Consider the following 26,045-nt stretch of genomic DNA (forward strand, 5'->3'; position numbering starts at 1 on the left):
AAAGAGCTGGCCTAAACCGGCAGAGAGAAGGGGTGGGGGGCTCACCTGGGCTCAGGGGAGAAGCCTCAGAAGTAAACAAGAGGCCAGGAGGCAGAGTCATAGGCTGTTCTGGAAGCAAAGGGCCTGCAAGGTCAGCTAGCCCTTCACTGGGCAGAGGCTAACAGGTCCAGCGCAAGGGAGGGGTGTGCCCAAAGCCACTATGAGGGGAGGGGGCAGATGAAGAGAGCCAGGCCACCTCCAGTAGCACCACAGCAGGAGGACGGACGACTGCTGGAGGGAGGACTGCCAGCAGCAACTCCGGGCCCTGCTCTCACCCCAACTGCCCATGGGCACGCGCACACACACACACACACACACACACACACACACACACACACACACACACACACACACACACACACACACACACACACACACACACACACACACACACACACACACACACACACACACACACACACACACACCCCCCTCTGTCAATTTTCCTTTGGCCTCAACCAACCACATGGTATCAGAGCCCAGGTTCAGGGTCAGGGAGACATGGTTATGTCTTTGGGAAGTGTGACTCTGGAAACCTCAGGCAGAGCCCAGAACAGGGGACGGGGAGCTGATATACTGAGCCTGGGACAGAAGAGGGACCCGGTTAGCATGGGAACAAACAGGACAACAGCACAAGGGCTATAACCCAAGGACCAGAGACAGACCTGCATCCTGACTGCCAGGCCCATGCCTAGTGACAACCCACCCACCTGTTAAAGACCTGAAGGCTCTGCACCGACCCCAGCAGGAAAGTCCACAGTGGGTTTCACAGTCCCTCCCAGACCACTTGCTAGTCCTCAGCCTTCCCGTACAGAATGTGACACCTGAGCAGAGATGCCTGCCTGCCTCCCAGATCCGGCTGTGCACCCTTAACAGCCTCTTCCTTCTCTCCCTGCCAGAGAAATGGCTCACCTGCCTCTCCTCCAGGTCAGCTCCAGAAATAGCTGCCTGATTCATTAGCTCCCAGAGTTTAGGCCAGAAATCTTGCTCCAGGTTGGGTTACTATGTGAAAGGCTCTTCTTCCACACCTCACACAGATCTTTCAGATCCTCTGAGAAGCATCTAATCCGCTGTCTGGCAAACTCCTCCCTTCATCCTCCAGCATCTAAAACCAAGCCCAATAAGGGGACCATCAGGGGACTAAAACGGTGGCACAGTACTAAGCGTGTACTAGTGCCACGTGCCAGAGCAGGAGAAAGCAACAGTCAGCCCCGAGAACAGCAGAAGAGAAAAGTAGCAGAGGCCACCTTCCTCCTCCTCTGCATCGCTGACAGGACAGGACCCACCACCTGGGGCTCAGGGCATCTCCTCCGAGAAGCCTTCCTGACCTGGCCCAGACCATCAAGGATCTTTCTGACTCTGAATTGCTGCTATCACACTATCATTACAATCATTCAAAAACCTTAGTCTTAGAAATACCAAGCAGTCCTTAAGAAGAACGCAGCACCGAGACAGAGATGGGCCCGAGGGAAGTCCTTAGATGAAAAGGGGAGGCTACGTGCACAGTACGTGTGGTACAGGGCCCAGAACAGAGCCTGGGGGTAAGAGCAGGAGCTTTCCCTTTGTAGGGAATGCTTTCTTTTCACTTGCGGCATTGGAAAAGATAAGAAAACAGGACTGCCTCAGAAATGGCTAGTTTATCCTCAGGGTTTCTAAATGCTGTAACTAGACTATGAGGTTCTCAAGTGCAGGGTGCAGGTCTTCTCCCTGTGCTCCCATCTCTACTTCCTAACCCGACTGACAAATACAGATGGGCACTGGCCAAAGGAAGTCTCGTCCAGAGGTAGAGAGACCCATGCATGACAGGACAGGTGAATCTATCGAAAGCCCATCATCCCTCAGATGGGGGCCCTAGGGCTGGCTCTAAGCTGGTGCAGGGAACACCAGTTCTTGCAGCAACTCCAAATGCCAAGGTATTTCAGAAAAGTATCTTACTTTCCTAGGAAAGAAATGATGTATAATTCTAATAACGTTAAATGTTGTGTAAGAACTGGATGAAACGAAAACAGATGACAAGAACCAGCAGACCTGAGGGGTAACACCACACCTGCCCAAAGCTACTGCGAATAGAAGACAAGTGACCTCAACATCCTCAGTTGTCAGTGGGCTCAGGGTTTCGGGTCCCAGGACGGAGCCAGGTCTGGGGACGAGACCAAAAGACCAGCCCAACTTGGGTTAGGAGGGGCAAAGTCATCAAGAGCCTGCACCCCCGGAAGCAAACCGGGTGTAATGAGGTGCACTGCCTAGTCAACGCCCACCACCGAGTGACAAGGGTGCCTCCACAATCACAAGGAAGTGGCCAGCTAAGTGTAGTCAGTGACAGGTAATATGTAAAACTGGAATTGTAACATGCTGTGAAAGCCTATCAAATAACAAAATGAAGCCTGATGTTACGAGTGACCAGTGGTGGTGATGTTGGAGTCTAAAATTAGGCAGTGAGTAAAGCTACCTTTTGGCCTGTGAGTCTAGCCCTCAGTGGAGAAGGGTGAGTCATCAGAAACTGACCTTCAAAAGACATCCTGCTCCTGTGCTTTATAACTCGTACCCAAAAGAATTGAAAGCAGGTACTTGAACAGGTATTTGCACACCCATGTTCACAGCAGCATATTCACAACAGCCAAAAGGTGGAAGCCACCCAAGTGTCCACCAATGGATGAAAGGATAAACAAAACACGGTTTATACATACGATAGAATATTCTTCAGCCTAAGAAAGGAAAGAAAATTTGACATTTGCTACAACATGGGTGTACCTTAAGGAACTTTTGCTAAGTGAAGTAAGCCAGTCACAAGGACAAATACCATATGACTCCTGTTACATGAGGTACCTAGAGCTGCCAAATTCATAGAGACAGAAAGTAGAAAGGTGGTTGCCAGGGACTGGAGAGTGGATTTATTTTTTAGTGGGTAAGGAGTTCTAGTTCGGGCTGATGAACAACGTTGTGGAGATGGACAGTGGTGATGGTTGCACAACAACGTGAATGGACTTAATGCCACAAAACTGTACACTTAAAAGTGGTTAAAATGATAAACCCTACATTCTTTCATCCTCCACTTATTCATGAGGATTCCAGGCATATCAACACCCTGCGGGGAAAGAGATACGGGAGCTTTGCAGGAGGCAAAGCTGTATAGGCTGGTGGCTCAGGGACCTTCTGTCCCAGCAGCTGTTTCAGTTCTCCTGGGTTGGTGGTGTGATTGATCCCGCCTTCCCCCAGGCTGCCCTTGAAGCCAGACAGCTAGACGCCCATCACAGCCATCAAAAAAAGGAGGTCCGCTCTGTCTGCCAGGTGCCCACCTGCCCTCCAGCCCGAAGACCCCTCCAGACCTCTCCAGCCAGACCTCACAGAGGATGTGCTGGAGGAGAGAGAAGCTGCTGTGGTGGCGGGTACTCTGCTCAGGCTCCCTCCCACCCCACATGCTCACTCCTCATTTCCCTGACACAGCCAACCCTGCAGGGGAGTCCGGGATGAAAGACACGGTGCCTGACTCAAGCAGCTCACAGACACCTTGGAAAGAAGAGCCAACGACCTATCTGAGGAAGTGCATGGTGACATGCCATACTGGGGGGCGGGGGGACCAATATTCAACAACTAGAATCCAGAATCAGGACAGGGCCTTTCAGAATGAGCTAAGGAGAGAGGAATGTCAATCCTACTACTGCCCTGTCCTTGTTTTCCTTCCTTTACAAGAAAATTTAAAGAAACGCTGGCTAGTGAGCAGCTCACCCAGGAACAGGCAGCATTTTAGGTTGGCCCAGGCTGTGCTACAGCCCTGGCTTCTCCTGACTGATAGTCAGCATGGCCTGACACGCCCTGCCCCAAGGAGGGAGTGGTGGTGATGGTGATGAACTGCACGATCTATTATTTCATACCCTGCTAAGCAGCAGGAAACACGCTTGGAACCAGGGGATCACGGAAACAAAGCAAGGAGAGAAAAGGTAGGAGTAGAACAGAAATAGACTCAGAAGCCTCAAACTCCCACTGTCAGTGGCCCCTCAATATAAGACAACAACTGCCATGATTCTGGATGCTAAACAGAAACCAGGAAAATTATTTTTCTGGTTTCAGGCACTGGGTTACAGAAAAAAGGGGAGAGGCTCCTTTGAGGGGCACTGGCTCTTTGGAATGGGCCCAGATGGGCAGAGATCACCACGGAAGTGGCTGCGGGTTCTTACAATTAGTGCCCCGGCACAGACAGGCACAGGCTGCTCTGCCATCGGCAATATGAGCCTGACTCACACTGAGTACTGGCCTCAGGAGCCTCATCCAAATAGGTCTTGCTGCATTTTCTAACAAGGCAAACACCACCATATCGCTTTTATTGAACACAAAATGTGTCTTTATCTTAGGTATACAGACCACAACTGGCTTCTGCACGTACCAGGTTCCTGAGTTACTGATTAACAGTCCTAGCAGACACATTTATGTAAAATGCCCGAGGTTGTTTTCTTCCTCCTTGGTCAAGCTTAATTTGGCAGACAGTAAAAATAGCTGTATTTTCACCTGAAGCCACCCCAGTTTAGAGCCCTGGTACATGGTGAGCTCTGAGGGAGGGACAGGACAGGAGAGCCACCCTCAGTGAGCGTGGTGAGCAGGTAATTCAAGCAAGGCACACCTGACTTGTAACAAGTGCCCCCCCACCCCACCCTCTGCCCCCTGAGGCACACCGCCTACCACTTCACAGCACCAAAGGTCATCCTTATAGATCTGGAAAGAACTGTGTGTGGGGGGCCTGGGCTCCGCCAAGCAGTCCCCAACAGTCCCTGCTGTTCTGTAACACCGCCACAAACCACCCAAAAGTCAACCACCAAGGGTCCTGAAAACTACCACCACATCCACTGAGATAGGTCATTTGGCAAACGTGAGGCCAGAGACTTCCCCAGGGGAGAAGGGGAGGCAGGGCCCTGGCCTGCAGGGCTGAGACTAGAACTCTGTTAGGCAGGCAGGGCTGGAGCTCAGGAAGACAACTTCCTTCCATGGTCAACTCCACTAGTTCTAGCCAGCTTGTCACTGAAGCCGAATCCAAAAATAAGTCTCCAACAGCATGACCAACCACCTTTCCGGTGAAACAGGAAGAGACAGGCTAATCCTTGCTATGAAAGGCTGAGGTGGGAAACTAGGTGAGATTAGCCTTGGAGGTGGACAGGGTACACAGGGAGCCTCCAAGACGTCAGGAAGGATGGAAGGCAGCTGATTGCTCCCCATCCAATGAGCAGGGTTCAGCTGCCCAAAGCAGTGGGTTTATTTACAGCCCCGTCAGTTTGGAGAACGGAAGGGCTCTCAGCAAACTCTGAAAGCCCAGCACACTCAGCCTAGGGCTCACTCCTGCCTCCCTGCTGTCGTCCCAGTCAGGCGCACCCCTGAGATCACAGCACAAACAGACCGCAGCCTCCTAGCAGCTCGCCAAGAAACACCGTGGAGATGGAGAGGTGGCTGTAGAGTCGTATCCCCCGGGGTCCGCTCTCAATGCCACTTTGAAGGGTGACAACCTCTCCTAGCTTCAGTTTCCTCCCTTGTAAGATGAGAATAATAATAGCACCTCTTCCGTCATTGGGTTTTTGGGGACTTAATGAGTTAAGCCACATAGGCCAGTGCCCAGTATACAGCAGGCTCTTGGTTTTTGTTAGCTGCCATTGGTACTCCCAAGACAGAGACCTGAAGGACAGAAGGCAGGACTCCCTAACTGCTGAGACACCTGGAAGCAACATGGGCATTATGTAAGGCTGCTAGCGGAGTCTATAGACAAGTTTCTCCTTCTACACAATGAACTGAGGTCTTTTTGAAGAACCAACAGGTGACAGGGAAATAGGGTAAAAGAGGTGTCTGTTTCCCTTAGGTACTGCCGGGCCACCTCCTGTGGATGCCAGGCTGCTGGGCGATGACCCAGGAGGGCCGGGGGCACTGCCCCCTAATAAGGCACAACCTCACAGCTGTCCCAGTGACCCTCCCCGCCACGGCAGCAGCTGGAGCTGGCGACCACCAAGAATCCTTCTGCCGGGCCTCCCTGGTGGCGCAGTGGTTGAGAGTCCGCCTGCCGATGCAGGGGATACGGGTTCGTGCCCCGGTCTGGGAGGATCCCATATGCCGCGGAGCGGCTGGGTCCGTGAGCCATGGCCGCTGGGCCTGCGCATCCGGAGCCTGTGCTCCGCAACGGGGGAGGCCACAACAGTGAGAGGCCCGCATACCGCAAAAAGAAAAAAAAAAAAAAAAAAAAAAAAAAAAGAATCCTTCTGCCAACCCCTCACCCTCCCTACCCTCTTCCCAGGTCTGCACAGGGGAAAGGTCTTGCTGAGGAATTCCTTTTGCTCTCCAAGACGAGTTCTGGTGACCCTTAGCTCCTGATTCTACCTGGATAAAAATGCTGAACACGCCAGCATCACTCACCACGCCATGCCCCTAGTCTGGCACAGGGCACTCGGTAGGCCTGGCATATAGGGGACATGGAATGAATGAATGAACGAATGAATGAGTGAATGAACGATTTGTCTTGCACCTTTTACCTCAGCTGGAAAAGCTGTTTCCAGCCTACCTTGCAAGCAAGCTGCAGATACAGGCTTAGCTGGCTATTCTCTGAAGCAATGGCAAAGCACTATTAAGAAAAAATATGAAGACCCTGTCAGTCTTAAGTTCTTAAGGAAGGGTGTCACTCCCACTTCTGTCAGTTTAAGTCCTTCAAGAGATCCTGGCTCATCCGGAACTTTCCTGAAATGGTTGAGGGCAGTCCCTGGTATCAGGGCCATCACTCTATCCCAAAAGGGATCCATGTGACTAGGAGATCATCTTGGGAAAGAGTGAAGCAAGCAAAAGGAGCTCAGGGGCCCGAGCCTGGCTGGGCCAGGGACAGTCAGCCCCGCAGCCCCAGAAGACACTTTCTCCAGAGGGCCCTCCTGAGAGCCTTTCCTTCAGATCTGTAGGCCTAGGGTACTGTGCCCACAGCCTTGAGGAACTCATGGTTACCCATGGCTGCCCAAGGGTACTTGGACAGGGCTTCTTTGGGGGGAGGGGGCAGGGCTGGAGAATATTGATCCTTTATGAACTACCCAGGATACACCTATTCTCAGAAGCAAAAGTCCATTTTTACCCATTAAGAACAACTCGAAAAGAATCTTGCACGCTCCAAAATCCTCCAGGCTGACAAGGTATCCCAGGCTACCAATGGACTCATTTCAGGGTTAAATGGAAAAGTTCAGAGGGAACCAAGACACTACCAAAAAGTAAGGCTAATGGAAATTTTTTTTCCCCTAAGGAAAATGCAATTGAAAAGCACTGAAATCTTTCCTAGGTTATTCTCAATTTATGGTCTTTAAGCAGGTTGTGTCCCTGGGAAAAGGTTCTGATGCCTGGGACACCAAGAACAAAGCTTTCCACATCACCACACACACCCAGGTGCAAGCTCTAGGGGAAACGTGTGTGCGTGTGCATGCACTTGCACGTTTGTGGGGCGGTGGTGGGGATGCCCTTCTCCAGCTTCAGAAAGCCTCTAAGGTCTAGGAGGCTGAGGATGCATAAGGGCACCCTAGGGAGTGAGCCACCTTTTCCAACCAGGATCCTAGCTTGGACATGCAGCACACCACTGATATAATGAGAAAAAAGCCACTGAGGCCAGCAGGGGAACAAGGAGGGAAGCAGTACTGGCCTCTCAAAACTAAAAGAGTTACAGCCCTGACGGCACACAGCAGCAAGCTTCCTGGCTGCGAGCTGATAAGGCTTCCCAGAAGAGTGGATAGGAAAGTCTGTATTTCCTGGAGGAGGAAGCCACTCCCTCAGGGAGCCAAGGCAAGTGTCCAACAGCAGAAGGGCAGGGCAGGCTACAAATACTGTCACGGTCCACTCACTGGCTGGTCCCAGTGGGTCTCTCAGCCCCCGCCAGACCAGCACTCAGGTCAGGAGCTGGGTCCTCTTCATCCCTGTAGCCCCCAAGGTCCAGCCGCTGTGGATGCAGGTTCACTGGGCTTGGGGGCTGAGCTTGCTACACCTGGCATAGTCCATTTTGGTAAAATGCATTTCCGTTAAGCTGTCTGTGGCTCAGCTTCCTCACCTGAAAAACGGAGACAGTAACACCACCGACCTCTTGGGATTGTTATAAAGATTAGATGATTAACGCCTTGAAAAGCAGCACAGTGCCAGGCACAAAGTAAACAGATAATACATTATAAGTATTACTGCTGCTGTAAAAAAAAAAAAATGGCTAGAAGGAAAAGCACTGTGTATTGTAGGGCGGGGGGGGGGCGGTGCTGGGGGCGCCCAGCATGAAGTCAGCAGCATGAGATTAACATCTGCAATGGAGACTTCACCGGAAACCACTGATTGCCACTCGCAAGACTCACATTCTACGGGACCAAGATGCAGCTGAGGGTACACAGATTGATGAATTTAAGATGAAGAAAAAAACCCAAAACGCCCAACAACACTTTTACGTAGCATTTATATTAGCTGCAAATATATTTCCTGGACAGAGATTAACATACTAGTCAAATTTCAAAAAGGGCTGCATCGGGCTTCCCTGGTGGCACAGTGGTTGAGAGTCCGCCTGCCGATGCAGGAGACACGGGTTCATGCCCCGGTCCGGGAAGATCCCACATGCCGCAGAGTGGCTGGGCCCATGAGCCATGGCCGCTGAGCCTGCGTGTCTGGAGCCTGTGCTCCGCAACGGGAGAGGCCACAGCAGTGAGAGGCCCACGTACCGCAAAAAAAAAAAAGGGCTGCATCATAAAAAACTAAACACAGACCAAAAGATTTATACAAAAATGTTAACTACTGTCTCTGGATAGCAGAAGAATGGGTATTATTTACTTTCTATAAAGAAGAGATATTCCTGTAATTTAAAAAGTAACTCCTGTAATTTAGAAGGAAGCCATGTTTTTCTGTGTGAGAACCCGGTTGTACCACAGGAGTAAGTGGCCTGGGATACAGCAGAGCTGCACTAAATCAGGGTTTGGAGAAAGCCACTCTTCTGGCCCCTGACCATGCTGGGCGTGGTCCCCACACTGGTGTCAGTGAACGCTGGGCTAAGCCCTCATCTACAGACACCAGCCCTCGCCATCTTCATTGTCAGCATTTTAGTTATGATCGGCCTGTGTTGCGTCCCGCTTTTTGGAGCGTCTCAGCTCTGGTGAGCCACAATGTAAGCAGAATATAGATTTTTCCCCTGCGGCTAACCACACTGACCACGGGGAAGCAGGTGCCCATGGGCGCTGGGCCACAATGGCTGAGGTTGCAGGCAGAGCCACATGGACTGTGCTCGGGCCCCGGGCCGGCCTCTCGGCACAGCTAATGCCTCACTGCTATTTGGAAGGACGCATCCTAGGGAAAGGCCCCCGCCACCCTAGGTGACCTCACTCACAGGGCGGTCCCAACACCACGGTCCTGGCTCCAATCCTAGAGACGACCTGATCTATCCCACCTGCACCTTCCAGTTTCCCTGGATGCCTTTTACCCAAAGCAGCCTACCTTTCCTTGCCCACCAAACTAATTTCCTCATTGTTTACATCAACCTAACTTTAAAAAGCTTATGCGAGATGTGAACGAAAGGCGTATGTCAAGTTTCAAGACTGGGTAAACGCAGTACTAGAGCAGAAAACCTGGGCTGCACCTGGGGGTGAGTGGTCTGGGAGCAGGGTAGGACTTCAAACACCCCCGTTTCCTGGGCCAGCCCGGTCCAGCCAACTGAGCACACTTGCCTGGCCAGCTGAGTAAACTGGATCTGCAAAGAGCAGCTGCCCTTTCATACTCCATTACCCCTGAGCGCTGGGCAGGCCAAGGCTTTTGAAAAGGCAAAAGAGTGTTTTACATGAAGCATTTGACCAAAACAGATTGTGTCTCTATATCCAAGAAGATGGAAAAACCCAAGGCCACCATTAGGAGCCTATGGTCCCCCAGTGTCCTCGTGACCGGACTGTCTTCATGTGACGCCAGTTCCCAGACCTAGTGCAGTCACAGGGCGGGGGCTGGGGGACAGGCGCACAGGACTTCATCTAAGCGCGGGCCTAGCTAAGCAGATCTATCAAGTTAAAGCCTGAGGTCACAAATACGGGGAATGAGAATCAAAACTGGTGCCAAGAGCCCAGTTCACTCACTAAAGGCCAATCGCATCTGCTTTTGTGAAAAGAAAGGAAAAGAGTCGCAACTGAGTGTCCCAGAGAACACACGTCATACTCAGAGAGCCCACCTCTTCACTGCTGTTAACAATGCATGCTATTATTAATATTATATCTATAATATAAAATATTATATATATATATTATTAATATTTTGAAGTATTTCAAGGGTATTTCCTAATGCAATGCAAATGAGCATGAAAGTTAAGAATACAATTTGAACCAGACAGACCTGGGTTCAATTCATGGCTTAGTGAGTTACTCTTTGACTTTAGGCCAGTTAATTCACCTCTCTGAACCTGTGTCCTCATCTCTGAAATAGGAAACCACCAAGACCACTGTATGGATTAAAAAAGATAATGTACACAAAGCACCTGAACAAGATCTAATTAGAAACAGTAACATTTATTTAGTGCTTTGCACTAAATTACACAAGGCATTTCACAATTGTTGAATGAGTGAGTGGTGAGATTCCAAAAAGAAAAGAAGACAAAGTTTAAAAAAAAAAAAAACAAAACTTCTACTCATTCATGGGAGGCCCCATGACACATGGAAGCATGTCAGGCTCTGGGTCAGACACTTGGGGAACCATGGGCAAGACATTATAGCCTCTCTAAGACTCAGGTTCCACATGTGTAAGATCTGGGATAACACCACTTACCTGGAAGGACTACTGCAAGAATTGAAGCCATGTCCATAAAGCTCTCAGCCCAGAGCTGGGCACCTCACTAGGTGCTCAATAAATGGTAGTCACTGAGGAGCACAGGCTTTGGGGTTAGATTGGTGGGTTTGAACCTCAGCTCTACCACCTCCTAGCTGTGAGACCATGAACAAGTTTCATGCTTTCTCTGCTTTAGTTCCTTCATCTACATGACGGGGATGAGAAAAGATCTACCTCAGAGGGTTGTTCTCAGGACTAAATGAGTTAACACATAAAAATGCCTGACACACCGTAACCACTTGATAATTATTAGCTCTTTTATTTAACTATTATTTATTAACTATTCAACAATAATTAATATTAAATGTTCAAAAACTTAGACCACTGGCTTCAAACTCTTCTTGTCCTCCTAGTTTTAATCTAGGAATTGGTATCAAACACCCAGATTCTCCCGTCCCACCAGAGAGGCTCAGAAACAAAGCCTGTCTGTCCAGTAAGAGGTCAAGAGGGAATTCTTTATAGCTCCAAGTTCCCGGAGCCTTCTTCCTGGGCAGGTCACCAGAAAAAGTCATGAATTTTTCAGCTGCTAATGAAGCTGATTAGGAAGGCCTCTTTCTCCACTGGGCTCAAAAGCCTAACGTACAGTTTTCATTATGAAGACTCTATCGCAGTGGTTCTCAAAGGCAGGTTCTGGGCCCCTAGGGAACATCTGGTAATGTCTGGACAACATTTTTGGTTGTCATAACTGAGCAGATACCACTGGCATTTAGCGGGAAGAGGCCAGAGATGCTGCTAAGCATTGTACAATGCACAGGACAGTGCCCCACTCCCCCCGCCAAAATTATCCGGCCCAAACGTCAATGTGCTGAGGTTGAGAAACCCTGCCTTATAGGAAATTTGCTTATGACAAAGTAAGTTGGGGGGAAAACAGAATACAGGGAAAACAGAATACACAATGGAATCTACACTACAATGGCAGCCAGGTGCAAATGACACGTGCATGTAAGTAAGAACTGCCTAGGAAATAAGAAGACAAAAAGGATTTGAGATGATGGGGTATCTGGACTATGAATGGGAAAACACTTTTTTTTTTTTTCTATGAGAGTTGTTACTATGTTTAGGGACCAGACCACTCAGTGGAGGCAAAAATGACCCAAAGCTGCATCTCTCAGTTCTGATAATTCACATACCTGTGACTGCGTATTGCAACAGTGCTCCACAGTGAATATTCTGCTCAGAACCCAGACCAAAAAATGAATAACGTGAGGGAGTGAAAAGTAGTGCAAAACAGCCTTTTCTGCAAACTCAAACCCACAGTTTAACACTTGAAAAAGCTTATTCCAGAAACTCACCCTGTCTTCTCTCCTGCATATCTTTATTTTTTTTAACTTTTTATTTTATACTAGAGTGTAGTTGATTAACAATGTTGTGTTAGTTTCAGGTGTACAACAAAGTGATTCAGTTATACATAAACATGTATCTATTCTTTTTCAAATTCTTTTCCCAACCAGGTTGTTATAAAATATTGAGCAGAGGGCTTCCCTGGTGGCACAGTGGTTGAGAGTCCACCTGCCGATGCAGGGGACACGGGTTCATGACCCGGTCCGGGAAGATCCCACATGCCGCGGAGCGGCTGGGCCCGTGAGCCATGGCTGCTGAGCCTGCGCGTCCGGAGCCTGTGCTCCGCAACGGGAGAGGCCACAACAGTGAGAGGCCCGCGTACCACAAAAAAAAAAAAAAATATTGAGCAGAGTTCCCTGTGCTATCCTTAAACTTCTCATCTTCAATCACTCAACAAGTAGTTACTGGGGAATCAAGTGGTCAGTCAAATTAGACAAGGTCTCTACTATCAGCACGCTTTCAGACAGTGGTGGAGACCGTAATTCTCTAACTAGAGCCAAGGCTGTAAAATTACAAACCCAGAGAGTACTATGAAGGACAGAAGCTGACCCAGACCGGGGTGGGGGTAAGGCATCACTCAGCATCACTGAAGTGACACAAGGGTGAAATGGGAAGGATGAATAGGTTACTTGTACTGAGTCAAGAGAGGTGTGAATTTTCCATGCCATACAGAGGAAATACAATTTGCAAAAGCCATATGGGAGGAGAGGCCCGGTGAGGCTGAGGAATTGAAACAGAATCTGCTGGCAAGGCTAGACCATGAAGGACCTCTCAAGACCTTCTGGAATGTTGGTCTTTATTCTAAGAATAATAGAAAACCATTAAGGAGGGCAAAAGAAATGTTTGAGCCCTTAACTTGTATAGGTTCTACTCTGGCACGCCCAAGCGTTAGGTGAGGAACTGCTTCCACCAAAACCTTTTTATCCTCAGGTAAATCAAAACCTCTGGCCTATCACATAGAAACCCAGGCTGGTAGCAAAGCCTCCACTAAATGGAAGCCAGTAGACCATGACAAAAAGTAAGAAGGAGCAGTTTCCCCTCCAAAGCAAGAATCAGCAAGCTCTAAGCCTGATGGGCCATGAAGGTCCCTGCCCTCCCTGAGATAGGGAAAGGGGGGCCCCTGCAGTGCTGAGAGAAACAGCTGGGGTCAGAGCCCTTATCAAGAGCCACGTATCCCAGGAGGACCCCATAAGCAGCCCGCCTTCTCCTAGTTGAGGGGCCAAGTTCAGGCTGGATCAGACCACAGGCAACCGTCCCATTTGCCCCCAGTTTCTGCACCTTCCTCTAGATAGGCCCCGAGGTTTCATGTTCTCTGTAGATCTTTCTGGAAGCACTACTAACTACCAGCTACTGTGCTAGGTCTGGGAACCATACTGTCTCCCTCTCATATCCCTTCCTTGCTCATCTTCCTCTTCTTCCTCCCTTTCTAGAGACCTCCCTCCTGTGGCCACTGGGTCTGTCTCTCTTCTCATAGCAAAGAGTCTATGTGACCAGACCTACTTGCTGAGTCAGAAACCACAAGTGTCCCGATTCTGACAGGGCTGGCTGAAGTTCTAAAGATGCTGGCCCAAGCCCATGCGAGACATAAGGGCACTTTTCCAAGGAATTCTATGAAAATGCCCTTTGGGCACTAGAAGATTCAACTGAACGTCCCAGAATGTGTGCTAAGAGATGCAAGAGGAAGGACGAAGGTTAAATGAATTAACTGAACAAAGATCAAGTGAGCATAAGATATAAAGAAGTATTTCGCAAGACAGTCAACTCTTGCCATGAAGAAGGCAGAGATCAGGATAAACCAGGAGACCAAGAAGGAAGCAGCACGAAGTAGGCCAAGCGCGGACCTTAGCCAGACTGGAAGGCAGCAACGGGGCAGAGCCCTCGGGCGCTGGCACCTATTCCTGAGGCTCCACCATCATAGAGAACAGGCTCTCAGGTCACACATGGTGTTAGAATGTTTGCTCGCCACTTACTAGCTCTGACCTTGGGCAAACTCTTCTTTAGTAAGACCCACCTCATAGAGCTGTCACGCTAATTAAATGCTGATGGATATACAGTGTTCAGCACCAGGCGTGACACAGCAAAAACTCAGTTAGTAGCAGCTCCTTGGAGCCACTCCCAGGATTCTGTACGGAGGAGATGAGGAGGAACAGGGACCCAAGGTAAGGCTGGAAGTAGAATGCTGCAAAGGCACCTGTGCAGGCAGAGGACATTGGGGGAGGGGACACTCAGCCAGTCAGCACATACTTGGAATTGAGTAGTGAACATGACATACAAAAGTCCCTGCCTTCAAGGAGCTTACGTTCCAGCAGGAGGAGAAAGGCAGCCAAGGGACATGTGAACAATGTGTTGGGAAGAGAAAAGAGGTGGGCATAGCGGGGAGAGTGTGCCAGGCTGGGGTGCTTGTTTAAATGGGGCAGAGGGAGAGGGGAGGTGGTTGGAAGGCCTCTCTGACTAGGTGACAGCTGAGCAAGAACCACGAGAGGACACAAGCCCAGTTGATTTCGGAGGAGAGGGAAAGGGAATGGCAAATACCAAGGCCGGGGTGGGAATGGGGCAGCCTGTGAAGGTGGAGCAGTGCATGGGGGCAGCCCGCTCATGGAGGGCCTGGCTGGTCACCCTAAGGACTGGCTTTTACTCTGAGTGATAAGGGAAGCTTCTAGAGGGTCTGGGGAGAAAACAGACAGCAGGGGGCAAGAGCAGGAGGAGGGAGACCAGTTATAAGGCTACAAACTGCAGATGACATGACTTTGGAGTTGTCCGTCCCACGGTTGCCTCAGAAGGGTGGAGATTCTCAGGGTAGATCAGGAATGACCCCCAGCAACTGGCTTCCCCACCTTTCCCCTGAGGGCTTCCTGTCTTCACCACCCCCATCCAACCACAAGCAAAATTCAGAAAAGTGGTGTGGGCCAAGGGAGGGTGCTAAGTCCCTGGTTGCCCATACACTCTACGTGGTATATGACTTTGTTTACGCTTTGCCACAGTCCTATAATACCAATTTTACAGATAAGGAAACAGAAGCTCAGGGAACTGGAGAAACTCCACCTAGATTCCTAAGCCAATGCGGCTTTAGGTGGCACCAGGCAGTGTCCTTGCTGAGACATTCTGTCATCTGATGCCTGGCAGAGAAAGAAGGTACTGAGCTGGACTTTATCTATGCTGAAAAGTCTTCTCAGGGCAATGACGATGCCTGATCGGAGTTTCTGATGAAAAAAAAGCATAAAAGGCTCAAACAAGCCAAGCTGTAATTCCAGACCTCAAGCCAGTTAGCCAGAGATGCCAGACGGTTAAACTCCTTTCTAAACTCCTTTCTCGTTTATCCCTGTGCTGAGTGATGAGAGCAGTGTCAGACACCAAAGGCAGTGTGCAGGTGCACCATGCCATGTTACCAGTCGGCACTCTGACGGTGGACTGAGGAAAGGCCGCTCACAGCATCTTGCTGGTTGGCCAGTGACCCGGCAGGGCTCCCCTGGAACAGGTGCTCCCCCCTTTTGCTTCTTCAAATTACAAAGAGCAAGAACAGGGGCACTTTTTTACAGGCTGAGAAATCCAGTTCAAAGGCCAATCAGGCTTCTGAACTCCATGGGGGCATCCCAAGGACTCTGCTGAAGCAGAATTCATTTTATTTTACATCGATACATTGTCAGATATCGGTCCTAACCCAGAAGAATAAAACCTCAGTATCTGGACTCACAAGAGTTAAATAGCAAGGGAAGGGGCTCAAAGGGAAAGGGGACCAGACATGGAGCATGAATTCACAACCACCTTTCGAACTGGTGATATTTCCATCCATCCAGCAAATATTTACTGAGCATATACCACGTGTCAGCACTGTTCTAGGTTCTGTGGAAGTAGAGATGAAGGAGAGAAAAAATCACCTTCAGGAAGCTTACAAGGGCAGGCAGGCACACTCAAAGATCAGGGAGGTTAAACAATCTGCCCAGGTCCTCGTGTTAATAAGGGGATTTGAACCCAGCTTTTATCACACTCCACTTCACTTGTCTACTAGGAAAGTGGTACCCTGTTATAACTACCAGGTTTTTGTGTTTGTTTCGGTGGCTGGGGGGCAAGGCGGAGGGAGGAGGCGGAGGGAAGGTGTCTGGGAATTGCTGTGGAATCAGTGCTGGATTGCAGCAGCAGGCCATAAAGAAGAAATGCATTTAGCTTGGAATCAGGACTTACATCCTAGTCAAAACTCGTGGACCCTGGGCAAGTCACTAAACCTCACTGTACTTCAGTTTTAGTATCTCTAAAAAGAGGGATTCGGCCTAGCAAGGAATGGTAAAATGGCCTCATCTTACCTAACAATTCAAGCCTCACTCATAGCGGCTGCCTAGGATCCTTCGGTAAGGAGGGTTCTGAAGCCAAATTTGGGGCTGAGCAGCTAGAGCCAGAATTGATGAGTGATGTCTGCCATGAGCTCGGGAAGGGTGATAAGCTGAGAACTCTAACATTTCCAATGATTTGAGGTATCTGAGTGGGAGCCATTTCAATTTTGGTGAGAGAATTTCTTTCTTTCTTTTTTCTTTTTTTTTAAAAAACATCTTTATTGGAGTATAATTGTTTTACAATAGTGTGTTAGTCTCTGCTTTATAACAAAGTGAATCAGCCATACATATACACATATCCTCATATCCCCTCCCTCTTGCATCTCCCTCCCTTCCACCCTTCCTATCCCACTCTTCTAGGTGGACACAAAGCACCGAGCTGATCTCCCTGTGCTATGAGGCTACTTCCCACTAGCTATCTGTTTTACATTTGGTGGTGTATATAAGTCCATACCACTTGGTGAGAGAATTTAAAAACCTCGGACGACTTCATGACTTTCTAACCAATTCACAGAACTTTCCTTAAAAAGACAGATGGCCTATCTTCTGACCTAAGACTGGAGATACTGTTGTGTTTAATTTTCACTTTAAACAGTTTTGTTACTATGGCTTATTCATAAGAACCTAGAGTTTTGTTATTTAGAATGCTTCACTGAACATGAGCTCACCCATCACCACTGGGACTTGGGGGTAGAGTTTCTGAAGATCTCCCCACCCATGTGCCATTTTGCACTGTGGCTTTGTCACCCACCCATCAAGAGTAAAGTCCATTTCCCCTCCCCTTGAATCTCTGCTAGCTAGACCTGTGGCTGCTTTGACAGAGAGTGTGGTGGAAGTGATGTGCTGAGACTTCTGAGCCTGGGCACTAAAAAAGCCAGGGAGATCATTACCTTGTAGTTGCAGAAGATTTGAGGAAATCTGCGTGAAAGGTATACAGAATTGTTTGTACTATTTCTGCAAAGCTTTTGTAAGTCTGGGATATTTTCAAAATTAGAAGTTAAATGAAAAGTTTTTTGTCCGTTTGTTTTTTAAAGGAAGGCCTGGCAGCTGCCACTTTTGCACTCTAACGCCTAAGGAGCCCAGACCTCCTGAGGCTGTCACACTGTGAGGCCCAAGTCAGCCACACTGAGAGGCCACGTGGAAGGAGGGAGAGGGGGAAAAGGGATACTGGATGGGGGCTTTTTTTTTTTTTTTTTGCACTCAAAAGAACAATTTCTTGTTATGATGAACCAGAAGTACAAGATTTCACTGAAACTGAAACAGTTGACAGAATACGGCTGAACTTAAATTAACTTCATGGGAAACAAGAGGGTCAAACCAAGCCAGTAAGAGTGGAAAAGCCCAAGCCTGGACGGGACACGCATAAATATAGTAGCTTCTCAGCATGGGCATCACGTAACCCCTCCCAGCAGTGAGACAGCCAGCAGTCATGCTCCCATCCCTCTCTCCCTTCCAAAGCATCTGCCAAACCAAACAGCTTCTTCCTCTGTATTATTGGTGTAAGCCAACCCAATAGTGCCCCTTGAGACAACTATAAATCTGAAAGCCAAGAAGGAAAGTTTGTAAATCCCATTCAAGGGTAGAAAGTACACATACTCAACTCAGCACACTGGTTATCTCCTATGTTCCAGGACCAGGGAGCAGAGATGAATCTTTCCTGCCAAGTCCTGCCCAAATTATAGAATCTCTAACGCCAAGATTTGGGGTGATTTACTACATAGCAATAGATAACCAAAACATATGTCAAACTTCTACCTGTGGCAAAAAGCCTTAAGTTCTGGTTTGGCAAGACCTGGCTATCCAAATGGGTCTTTGAACCCAATCCGTGGGCTGACACATGCTCCTTGCCTAAGTGCTTTTGTATCCTGAGTTGCTTTTTATATAGCATCCCTACTCTTATTTCAGTAAGAAATCTCCCTGCATATCTAAGAATATTAGAAGATGCCTCCCCTTTTTTTGTAGTAGGATTTTTGCTCCTTGTGTTGCCTCTGTTCCCTCAGTGCCCCTTTTTCCTGTCTATTTTGGTCACCATCTATCATCTGGGGCCTTTACTCAGGTCTCCAATGATCCTCTGTTGTTGGTTAATATTTAAGGCTGAGATTCTGTCACTTGCAATCTTAAGAGTCTTGACCAACACAAATGGTGGAAGCCTAAACTAAAATAGTATGAGCAAGGTTGACTGGAGTCAGACATTAAAGAGGTAAATTAGAGAGAACATGAAACCTAACTGAATTTGGAGAGAGGAGATGCTTTGAAAGAAGTCTGTATGGGGTGCAGCTGAAGCACCTAGGAGTGGTAAATTCTATGGGAGGTGTGGGATACAGGAGGGAAAGCTTCACAGAAGTGCTGATATTCTGTTTGATCTCTCCGTACAGTTGGGCAGAATGGAAATGAGGAGTAGGGAGTGAAGGGAGCAGCATGGCTGGTTAGAGGCCATCCTCGATGGTGACATCCTTAACTCCAAGCCGAGGTAGTTACTGGATGAGACATCTGGTGGTCTTAGAAGGGGATGGGTATAATTTGCACATGGGAGAGAGGTGAATTGTTAAAAGGAAAGATTGGAGCGTGGTGGACTGTCTGCCAAGATGGCCACCAATGATTCCTCTCACTCTGTATTCACATGCTATTCCTCCTAGTGAGATGGAATCTATTTTACACCAATGTTTATGACAGCCATTATTTATTATTCAAAATAGCTCAAAAGCAGATACCCAAATGTCCATCAACTAATGAACAGATGAATAAAATATGAACAGATGAATAAAATATGGTATATCCATACAATAAAATATTATTTGGCAAAGGAATGGAGCACTGATAGTTGCTACAACGTGGATGAACCTTGAAAACATTACACTAAGCGAAAGAAGCCGGTCATAAAAGAGCGCATATTACACGATTCCATTTATAAGAAAAGTTCAACACAGGCAAATCAATAGAGACAGAAAGTAGATTCATGTAGGAGGAGAGTTAAGGAAATCGGGAGTGATTGCCAAAGGGTTTCTTTTTGGGGTGATGAAAATCTTCTGGAATTAGACAGTGCTGATGGTCACACAATTCTGTGAATACACCAAAAACCACTGGATTGGACACTTTAAATGGGAGAATTGTATGGTATATGAATTGTATCTCAATAAAGCTGTTGCCAAAAAAGCAGGAGTGGGGGGAGATGGCATCTATTTCCCCTCCTGCTGAATCTGGCCAGCCTTTGAGCAACAGAATACAGGGTGAGTGAGGCGGTGCCAGCTCTGGGCCTAGCCATTAAAAGCCTGGCAGCTGCTACTTTCACACTCTTGGAAGCTAGTTGCCGTGGAAAGGGAGATGTGTAGAGAGAGGCCTCATGGAGCTAAACCCAGGCCTTCGTCACGTGAGCGAGGCAGTCTTGGACATTTCAGCTCCAGCCAAGCTGACAGCTGGATTAAGTCACGCAAGTGACCCCAGGAGAGATTCCCTAAAGCCAACTCACAGAATCATGAGAAATAATAAATCACTGTTGTTTTAAGCCACTGAGTTTCAGGGTGGTATGTTATACAATAAATAACTGAATCACAACCTCTCTGAGCCTCAGATTCCACCTCTATTAACATGGGACTAATGCTTCAGGGTCATTATGAAGATTACGTGAAGCTAATGCCAGTGCAAGAAATACTAGTTGGTATAGTTGTTATTATTACTAAAAATCTCCCCAGGAGACCCTTGACATATTGCAGGTGTGCTCCCTGGGAAGCCTCATTCCCACAAGCACCTGCTGCTTCCAATCACATCGTTTCCTGAGAAAAACAAAGGCTTAAAAAAAAATACAGGGGCTTCCCTGGTGGGGTAGCAGTTGAGAGTCTGCCTGCCAGTGCAGGGGACACAGGTACGAGCCCTGGTCCGGGAGGATCCCATGGGCCGCGAAGCAACTAAGCCCGTGTGCCACAGCTGCTGAGCCTGCGCTCTGGAGCCCGCGAGCCACAAGTGCTGAGCCCACAGGCCACAACAACTGAGGCCCATGCTCCTGGAGCCTGTGCTCCACAGTGGGAGAAGCCACCGCACCGCAACGAAGAGTAGCCCCTGCTCGCCACAACTAGAGAAAGCCCGCGCGCAGCAACAAAGACCCAATGCAGCCAAAAATAAATTTTAAAAATACAATATCTGAAAAAATGAAATTTGAACTAAAAAATAGACTACCAAAGACGATTCTGCTTAGATTAGCCATCTACCCACCGACCTGTCCATTCAACACTTTATTAAACCCTTACTAATTACCAGACACCAATTAAGAGTAGCTAAGACCCTAAAACAAATCATTTCCACCTAGGTAGCTGTTAACAGAAGGGACTACACACATGAACTTCAGCTGAGAGATGGCATACGCAGTAGTAGATACATCTAAAATCATCCTGCTAGAGAAAAAAAACCCTAAATTTCTGCAGAGAGCTCAAAGACACATGCTTAGAATACAGGCCCCAAGAATGATTCCGACTGGGGATTCCAGGAGCAATATAAAGAGAAGGAAATGAAAGGGGTCCCTAAAAAGCACATCCCTTAGTGAAAGGGGGGTCAGAGGGTCCCATTCACAGAACCTGGACCCCAGGTTGAGAGAAGAACTTGACCACCTGGCATCCCCTGACATACCTGGTATAGAACAGGTCTGGGCAATTAACAATGCACAGGCTGATGACAGAGAGAGAAATCCTGTAGAAAAGGATGTTAAACAGCTTTCAACTGCATTTATAAAATCATTGATAAATTGATAACACTGAAATAAAAAAGCCTTTTAATCCTAAGAAGAATTAAGATAATATTTTTTCCCTCAAAAATGCTGATGTAATACTTAAATTACACCAAAGGTAAGAAAGAGGGCCAAACCTGTGAGTATTTTCTGCATGAGGGGACAAGGTCCACCGAGCCCAGGAAGCACTTATTCTAGACAAGCTCTATAATGTTCCAAATCCACTGAATGGTAGTTACAGTCAGTATAAACAATACAGGCCCAGAAATGGCCTACAAACCATACACCAGGAGGGCTATGGGTGAAAGACACAACCTAGGGAGGCACTGGGCTGAATCTATTGTTTAATACAAATGCTGGGCTGACTTTTTTTTCATTGACACATAACATATACTAAAGTGCACAAATATTAAGTGTGTGGCTTGAAAATGTTTATACCCAGATTAAGATAAAAGAATACTCCTAGGGCTTCCCTGGTGGCACAGTGGTTAAGAATCCGCCTGCCAATGTAGGGAAAACGGGTTCGAGCCCTGGTCCAGGAAGATCCCTCATGCTGCAGAGTAACTAAGCCTGTGCACCACAACTACTGAGCCTGCACTCTAGAGCCCGCGAGCCACAACTACTGAAGCCCGCGCGTCTAGAGCCTGTGCTCTGCAACAAGAGAAGCCACCGCAATGAGAAGCCCACACACTGCATCGAACAGTAGCCACCGCTCGCCACAACTAGAGAAAGGCCGCACACAGTAATGAAGACCCAATGCAGCCAAAAACAAAAAACAAAAAAAACTCCTAATACCCCAGAAGTTTCCCTGTGTCCTTCCTAGTCAATAACAAACCCTACCCTAGCCTCCGACACCACAGCCAGGGGGTAACCACTATTTTGATCTCCATCACTATAGATTAGTTTGGCTTAATCTTGAAACGCACATAAATGGAATCATATATTACGTGGTCTTTTCAGTCGGCCTTCTTTCATTCATCACAGGGTTACCTTATTTTGAAGCAGAAACCCCAGAAACTGAGATTTATTTTCAGGAAATCCCCCTCTGATGTCATAGACCTGGATGCCAACTGCTTTGATTTATACTGGTTGTACTTCCTGCAGTCCTCCAAGCACGTGTTATAACAACTTACAACAAAACGGAACCTTGGATTGTAAAAGTTTTCCTTCAAGATAAACAATCTTTTAAAGGTATTCAAATCTATTCAATCTTAATACAGCCCCTGACTTGACACCATAAAAGTAAAATCTTTCCCATATTGAGCGCACAATTCCTCTTAAACCTATTTTTCTTCCTTGGCATCCACCCATTCTAAAGAACCCTCAAATTCTGAAATAAAATGAATTGTCAGTTCTGTTACTACTTTTGATTAGTAAGGGGTTAAACTATAGGAAAATCTCTGAGGCAGCCTAAGGCCCTTAAATTCAGACAAATGTGTCAGGTCAGAAAAGACAGGAAAGGGACAACAGTACAGCAATAAGATACAGGTACAGATTCCACAGTCAAACTTTCAGGATTCAAATCTGGAGTCTGCCATTTCTAGTTGGGTGGCCTTGGGCAAGTCGTTACTCCACTCTGTGTCTCAATTACTTCACCGTAAAATGGGAATAACCTCATAAGACTGTTGCAAGGATTAAATGTGAATGTATATAAAGCTCTTAGGAGAGCACCTGGCACATAATAAGCACTCGGTAAGAATGAGCTATATTGAAAAGCTGAAAGCTCTAAGAGAGCAACTATTCTGCAAGCCAAGAGGTTATAAAACAGTCATAACGGTCACCAAGACATGTAGCACAGTGCTTCTCAAGATGTTTCCTTCCTAACCCTTCACAGACTGCTACTTTTTGTAAAATGCAAGATTCCATGCTCGAATGTCACAGCAACGTCAAATTGCTCTCAAAGTTTTAAAATTTTACTCTCACTTTCTGTATTTATCTCATTGCAGCCTGATAGCGGCTCATGGACTGGCACTTGTCTGCACAGTAAACTTTGAGTAGCACTGTTCCAGCACACAAGAAGGACTCATAAGCCTGCTGACAACTCAGCTAGCAGGTTAAATAGAATTATGAAAACATATTAGTAAAGAAAACCAACCCCAATAGCAGGGGCAAGAGGATGACTTGAGGGTCAACAAGTTGAGAGATAAAACAATCCCAACAGGCTAAACCTGAAAAGCAAAACTGGCTGCCAGAGCAAGAATCCAACTGGTACTTTGCCCCCTCTCACTGCTCGAGGAGATGCCTTTAGAAAACATGTCGGCCAGGAAGTCATCAGCCCCACAGGGGACAAGAGAAAGGAGGCAGAATTGATTCAGCCCTCCCAAGAAAGAAGTCCTTCTCAGGAGTTAGAAGCCACCCTAAGCAGTCACCAAGCTTTCGAAATGTCAACCATGGCAAACAAAGGCCAGAGTTTCCTCTGTGACAAAGAAAATATGCAAACATTTCCATTGGTGACATTGGACTGCACACATGCACACCCACATAATACACATACAGTCGTCCCTCGGTATCCACGGAGGATTGGTTTCAGGACCCACATGATACCAAAATCTGCGGTGGCGCAAGTCCCTTATATATAAATACCTTATATGAAAGGTATTTGCATATAACCTACGCACATCCTCCTATATACTTTAAATCATTTCTAGATTATTTATAATATGTAACACAATGTAAATGTCATTTAAATAGTTGTAAATACAACATGAATGTTATGTAAGTAGTTTCTGAAACACAGTAAATTCAAGTTTTGCTTTTTAGAACTTTCTGGAATTTTTTTTCCCCAAATATTTTCAATCTGGTGGTTGGTTGAATCTGTGGGTGTGGAACCTGCAGATATGGAGGACCAACTGTATATATGCCCCATTCACATCACAGTACCTGTGCTTTTAGGAGGCTCCTGAGGTCCGCCCTGCCAGCCGTACTGTGGGTATCCTTGGTAGGGGTACCCCTGAGGAGGTGGGTAGGGTCCCCCCACAGGTCCTGGAGGGTAGACCTCAGGCCCCATCGGTTGCTGTGGATAAGGTGGGTACGGAGCCGTCGGACCGGGCCCTGGATACGGTGGAGGGTTCCCTTGGTTCATCAGGGACCTGCTGAGTACACCTAAGAGACAGACAATGAAAGTTATTTGCATTTAATCTGGGGAAATTGTTAGGATAAAAACTGTAATCATGAGATCATTTACAAATGGACTTAAGACATCTTAAACCTCTTGCACATCTTCAGCTCTGCCCATTTTGTTTCCTTCTCACCATCACAATTGGTAAATATCTTATGTATGTTTGCCTTTTGTCTGTCTCCCCCACTAGACTACAGGCTGTGACAGCAGGAATCACGTCAGTTTGGGGTCATCACCATGACCCTGGAGCTTAGCATAGTGACTGGCACAAGGCAGGCCCCAGTAAATGTGCTGAATAAAGAACAGATTATTATTTTGTTTTTTAATTCTCTAAAATATCCATAAATGTGATTGGATAGCTCTAAGAAGAAGGCAGAAAGTCTAACAGTATTAATTATGAATCAGATCAGCAGAGGCTGACCTGGTGACAGAAATCCTCCAACAAACAGGGCTGGGCCACAGTGGGGTTTTCTAACAAGCAGCAACACCGGCAGTGAGTGACCAGTGAGTGTAAGGGTTGCCCCCACCCTGGGTACTGGGTGATCTGGTTGCTCTCCTGAGACCCACAGCTCTGAGCAGTATGCTCGGTTGTCACTACACAAAGGGCAGAGCTGTCCACAGAGCATGCCAAGCATCTCCTCTGACCATCCAGGCTCCCAGGACTCTGGAGCACTCCCCAGGAGCCCCCACTTTGTTTTACAGGTTCCTGTTCTGGGTGGTTTGCTTCTGTGAGGGAGGCCATTTCTTCCCAATCCCCAAAGCCTTTTATCCATTCTCTTGATTGGGCCTGAAGTCTGGAGGGGCCAGCATCTCCTTTCTATCATCTCTGTAGCCCCCGAAGTGCCTGACACAATGACTTCCTGATTAAAAGCATTACTGGGGAATGCAAAGTACATATATTCTGGATGAACATGATTGCTGTCATCTTGCTGCCTTGTACCGTCACCCCTCTACTGTACTGATATTTAACGTTTTACCTATCTGAGTAAGTTAATAGAGGGAAGAGTCTCATACTCAAAATTTAATAATTTCACCATTAATTCTTTTTCATAATATGCAATCAATAAATTCATAAATGACTCTATAAGAAGAACAGAGTAGCCATAAAGTAAGGTTCCCTAGAAAATCTGCATTAAAATAGTGGACTTTGCTGGCTGCCCACACAACAACCACATCTCCCTTCATAATAAGTCAGATTTCCAGTTAAGTGTCCATTCTTTCTTCCTGTAGTTCATGTGCTTTGGGGAAGCTCATTCCTTACCAGTTCCAGGGTGAGCCCAATCTAACCTAAGCCAATCCAGGTCACCCTTTCCTCTTTTCCATCAAGACTGATTCAAGGACTCCAGGACTAAGCCAATCACAAATGGCATCCCTTGGCCACTCAGATTAGTTCGAAAGTGGTTTGATCAATTAAAATCTTGGGGCTTGGGCTTCCCTGGTGGCGCAGTGGTTAAGAATCCGCCTGCCAATGCAGGGGACAAGGGTTCAAGCCCTGGTCCGGGAAGTTCCCACATGCCGCAGAGCAATGAAGCCCACGAGCCACAACTACGGAAGCCCGCATGACTAGAGCCCATGCTCCGCAACAAGAGAAGCCAATGCAATGAGAAGCCCACGTACTGCAACAAAGAGTAGCCCCCGCTCGTCGCAACTAGAGAAAGCACGCACGCAGCAAAGAAGAGCCAACGCAGGC

General features: G+C 47.6%; 1 protein-coding gene across 3 annotated transcripts in view; it reads right to left on the minus strand.

Moving 5' to 3' along the window:
* Positions 1-26,045, minus strand: part of CYSTM1 (cysteine rich transmembrane module containing 1) — a 71,465-nt gene that overhangs the window by 19,249 nt on the left and 26,171 nt on the right. For all 3 annotated transcript variants that reach the window (XM_082620612.1, XM_082620610.1, XM_082620611.1), the window contains exon 2: positions 24,118-24,339. In XM_082620612.1, the coding sequence (XP_082476738.1) occupies positions 24,118-24,319 (202 nt within the window). In that variant the 5' untranslated portion in view covers positions 24,320-24,339. The remainder of the gene's footprint in view (positions 1-24,117; positions 24,340-26,045) is intronic.

Source organism: Mesoplodon mirus (genome assembly GCF_964341445.2).
Source record: "Mesoplodon mirus genome assembly, chromosome: 5".
In the NCBI taxonomy this organism is placed as follows: Eukaryota; Metazoa; Chordata; class Mammalia; order Artiodactyla; family Ziphiidae; genus Mesoplodon; species Mesoplodon mirus.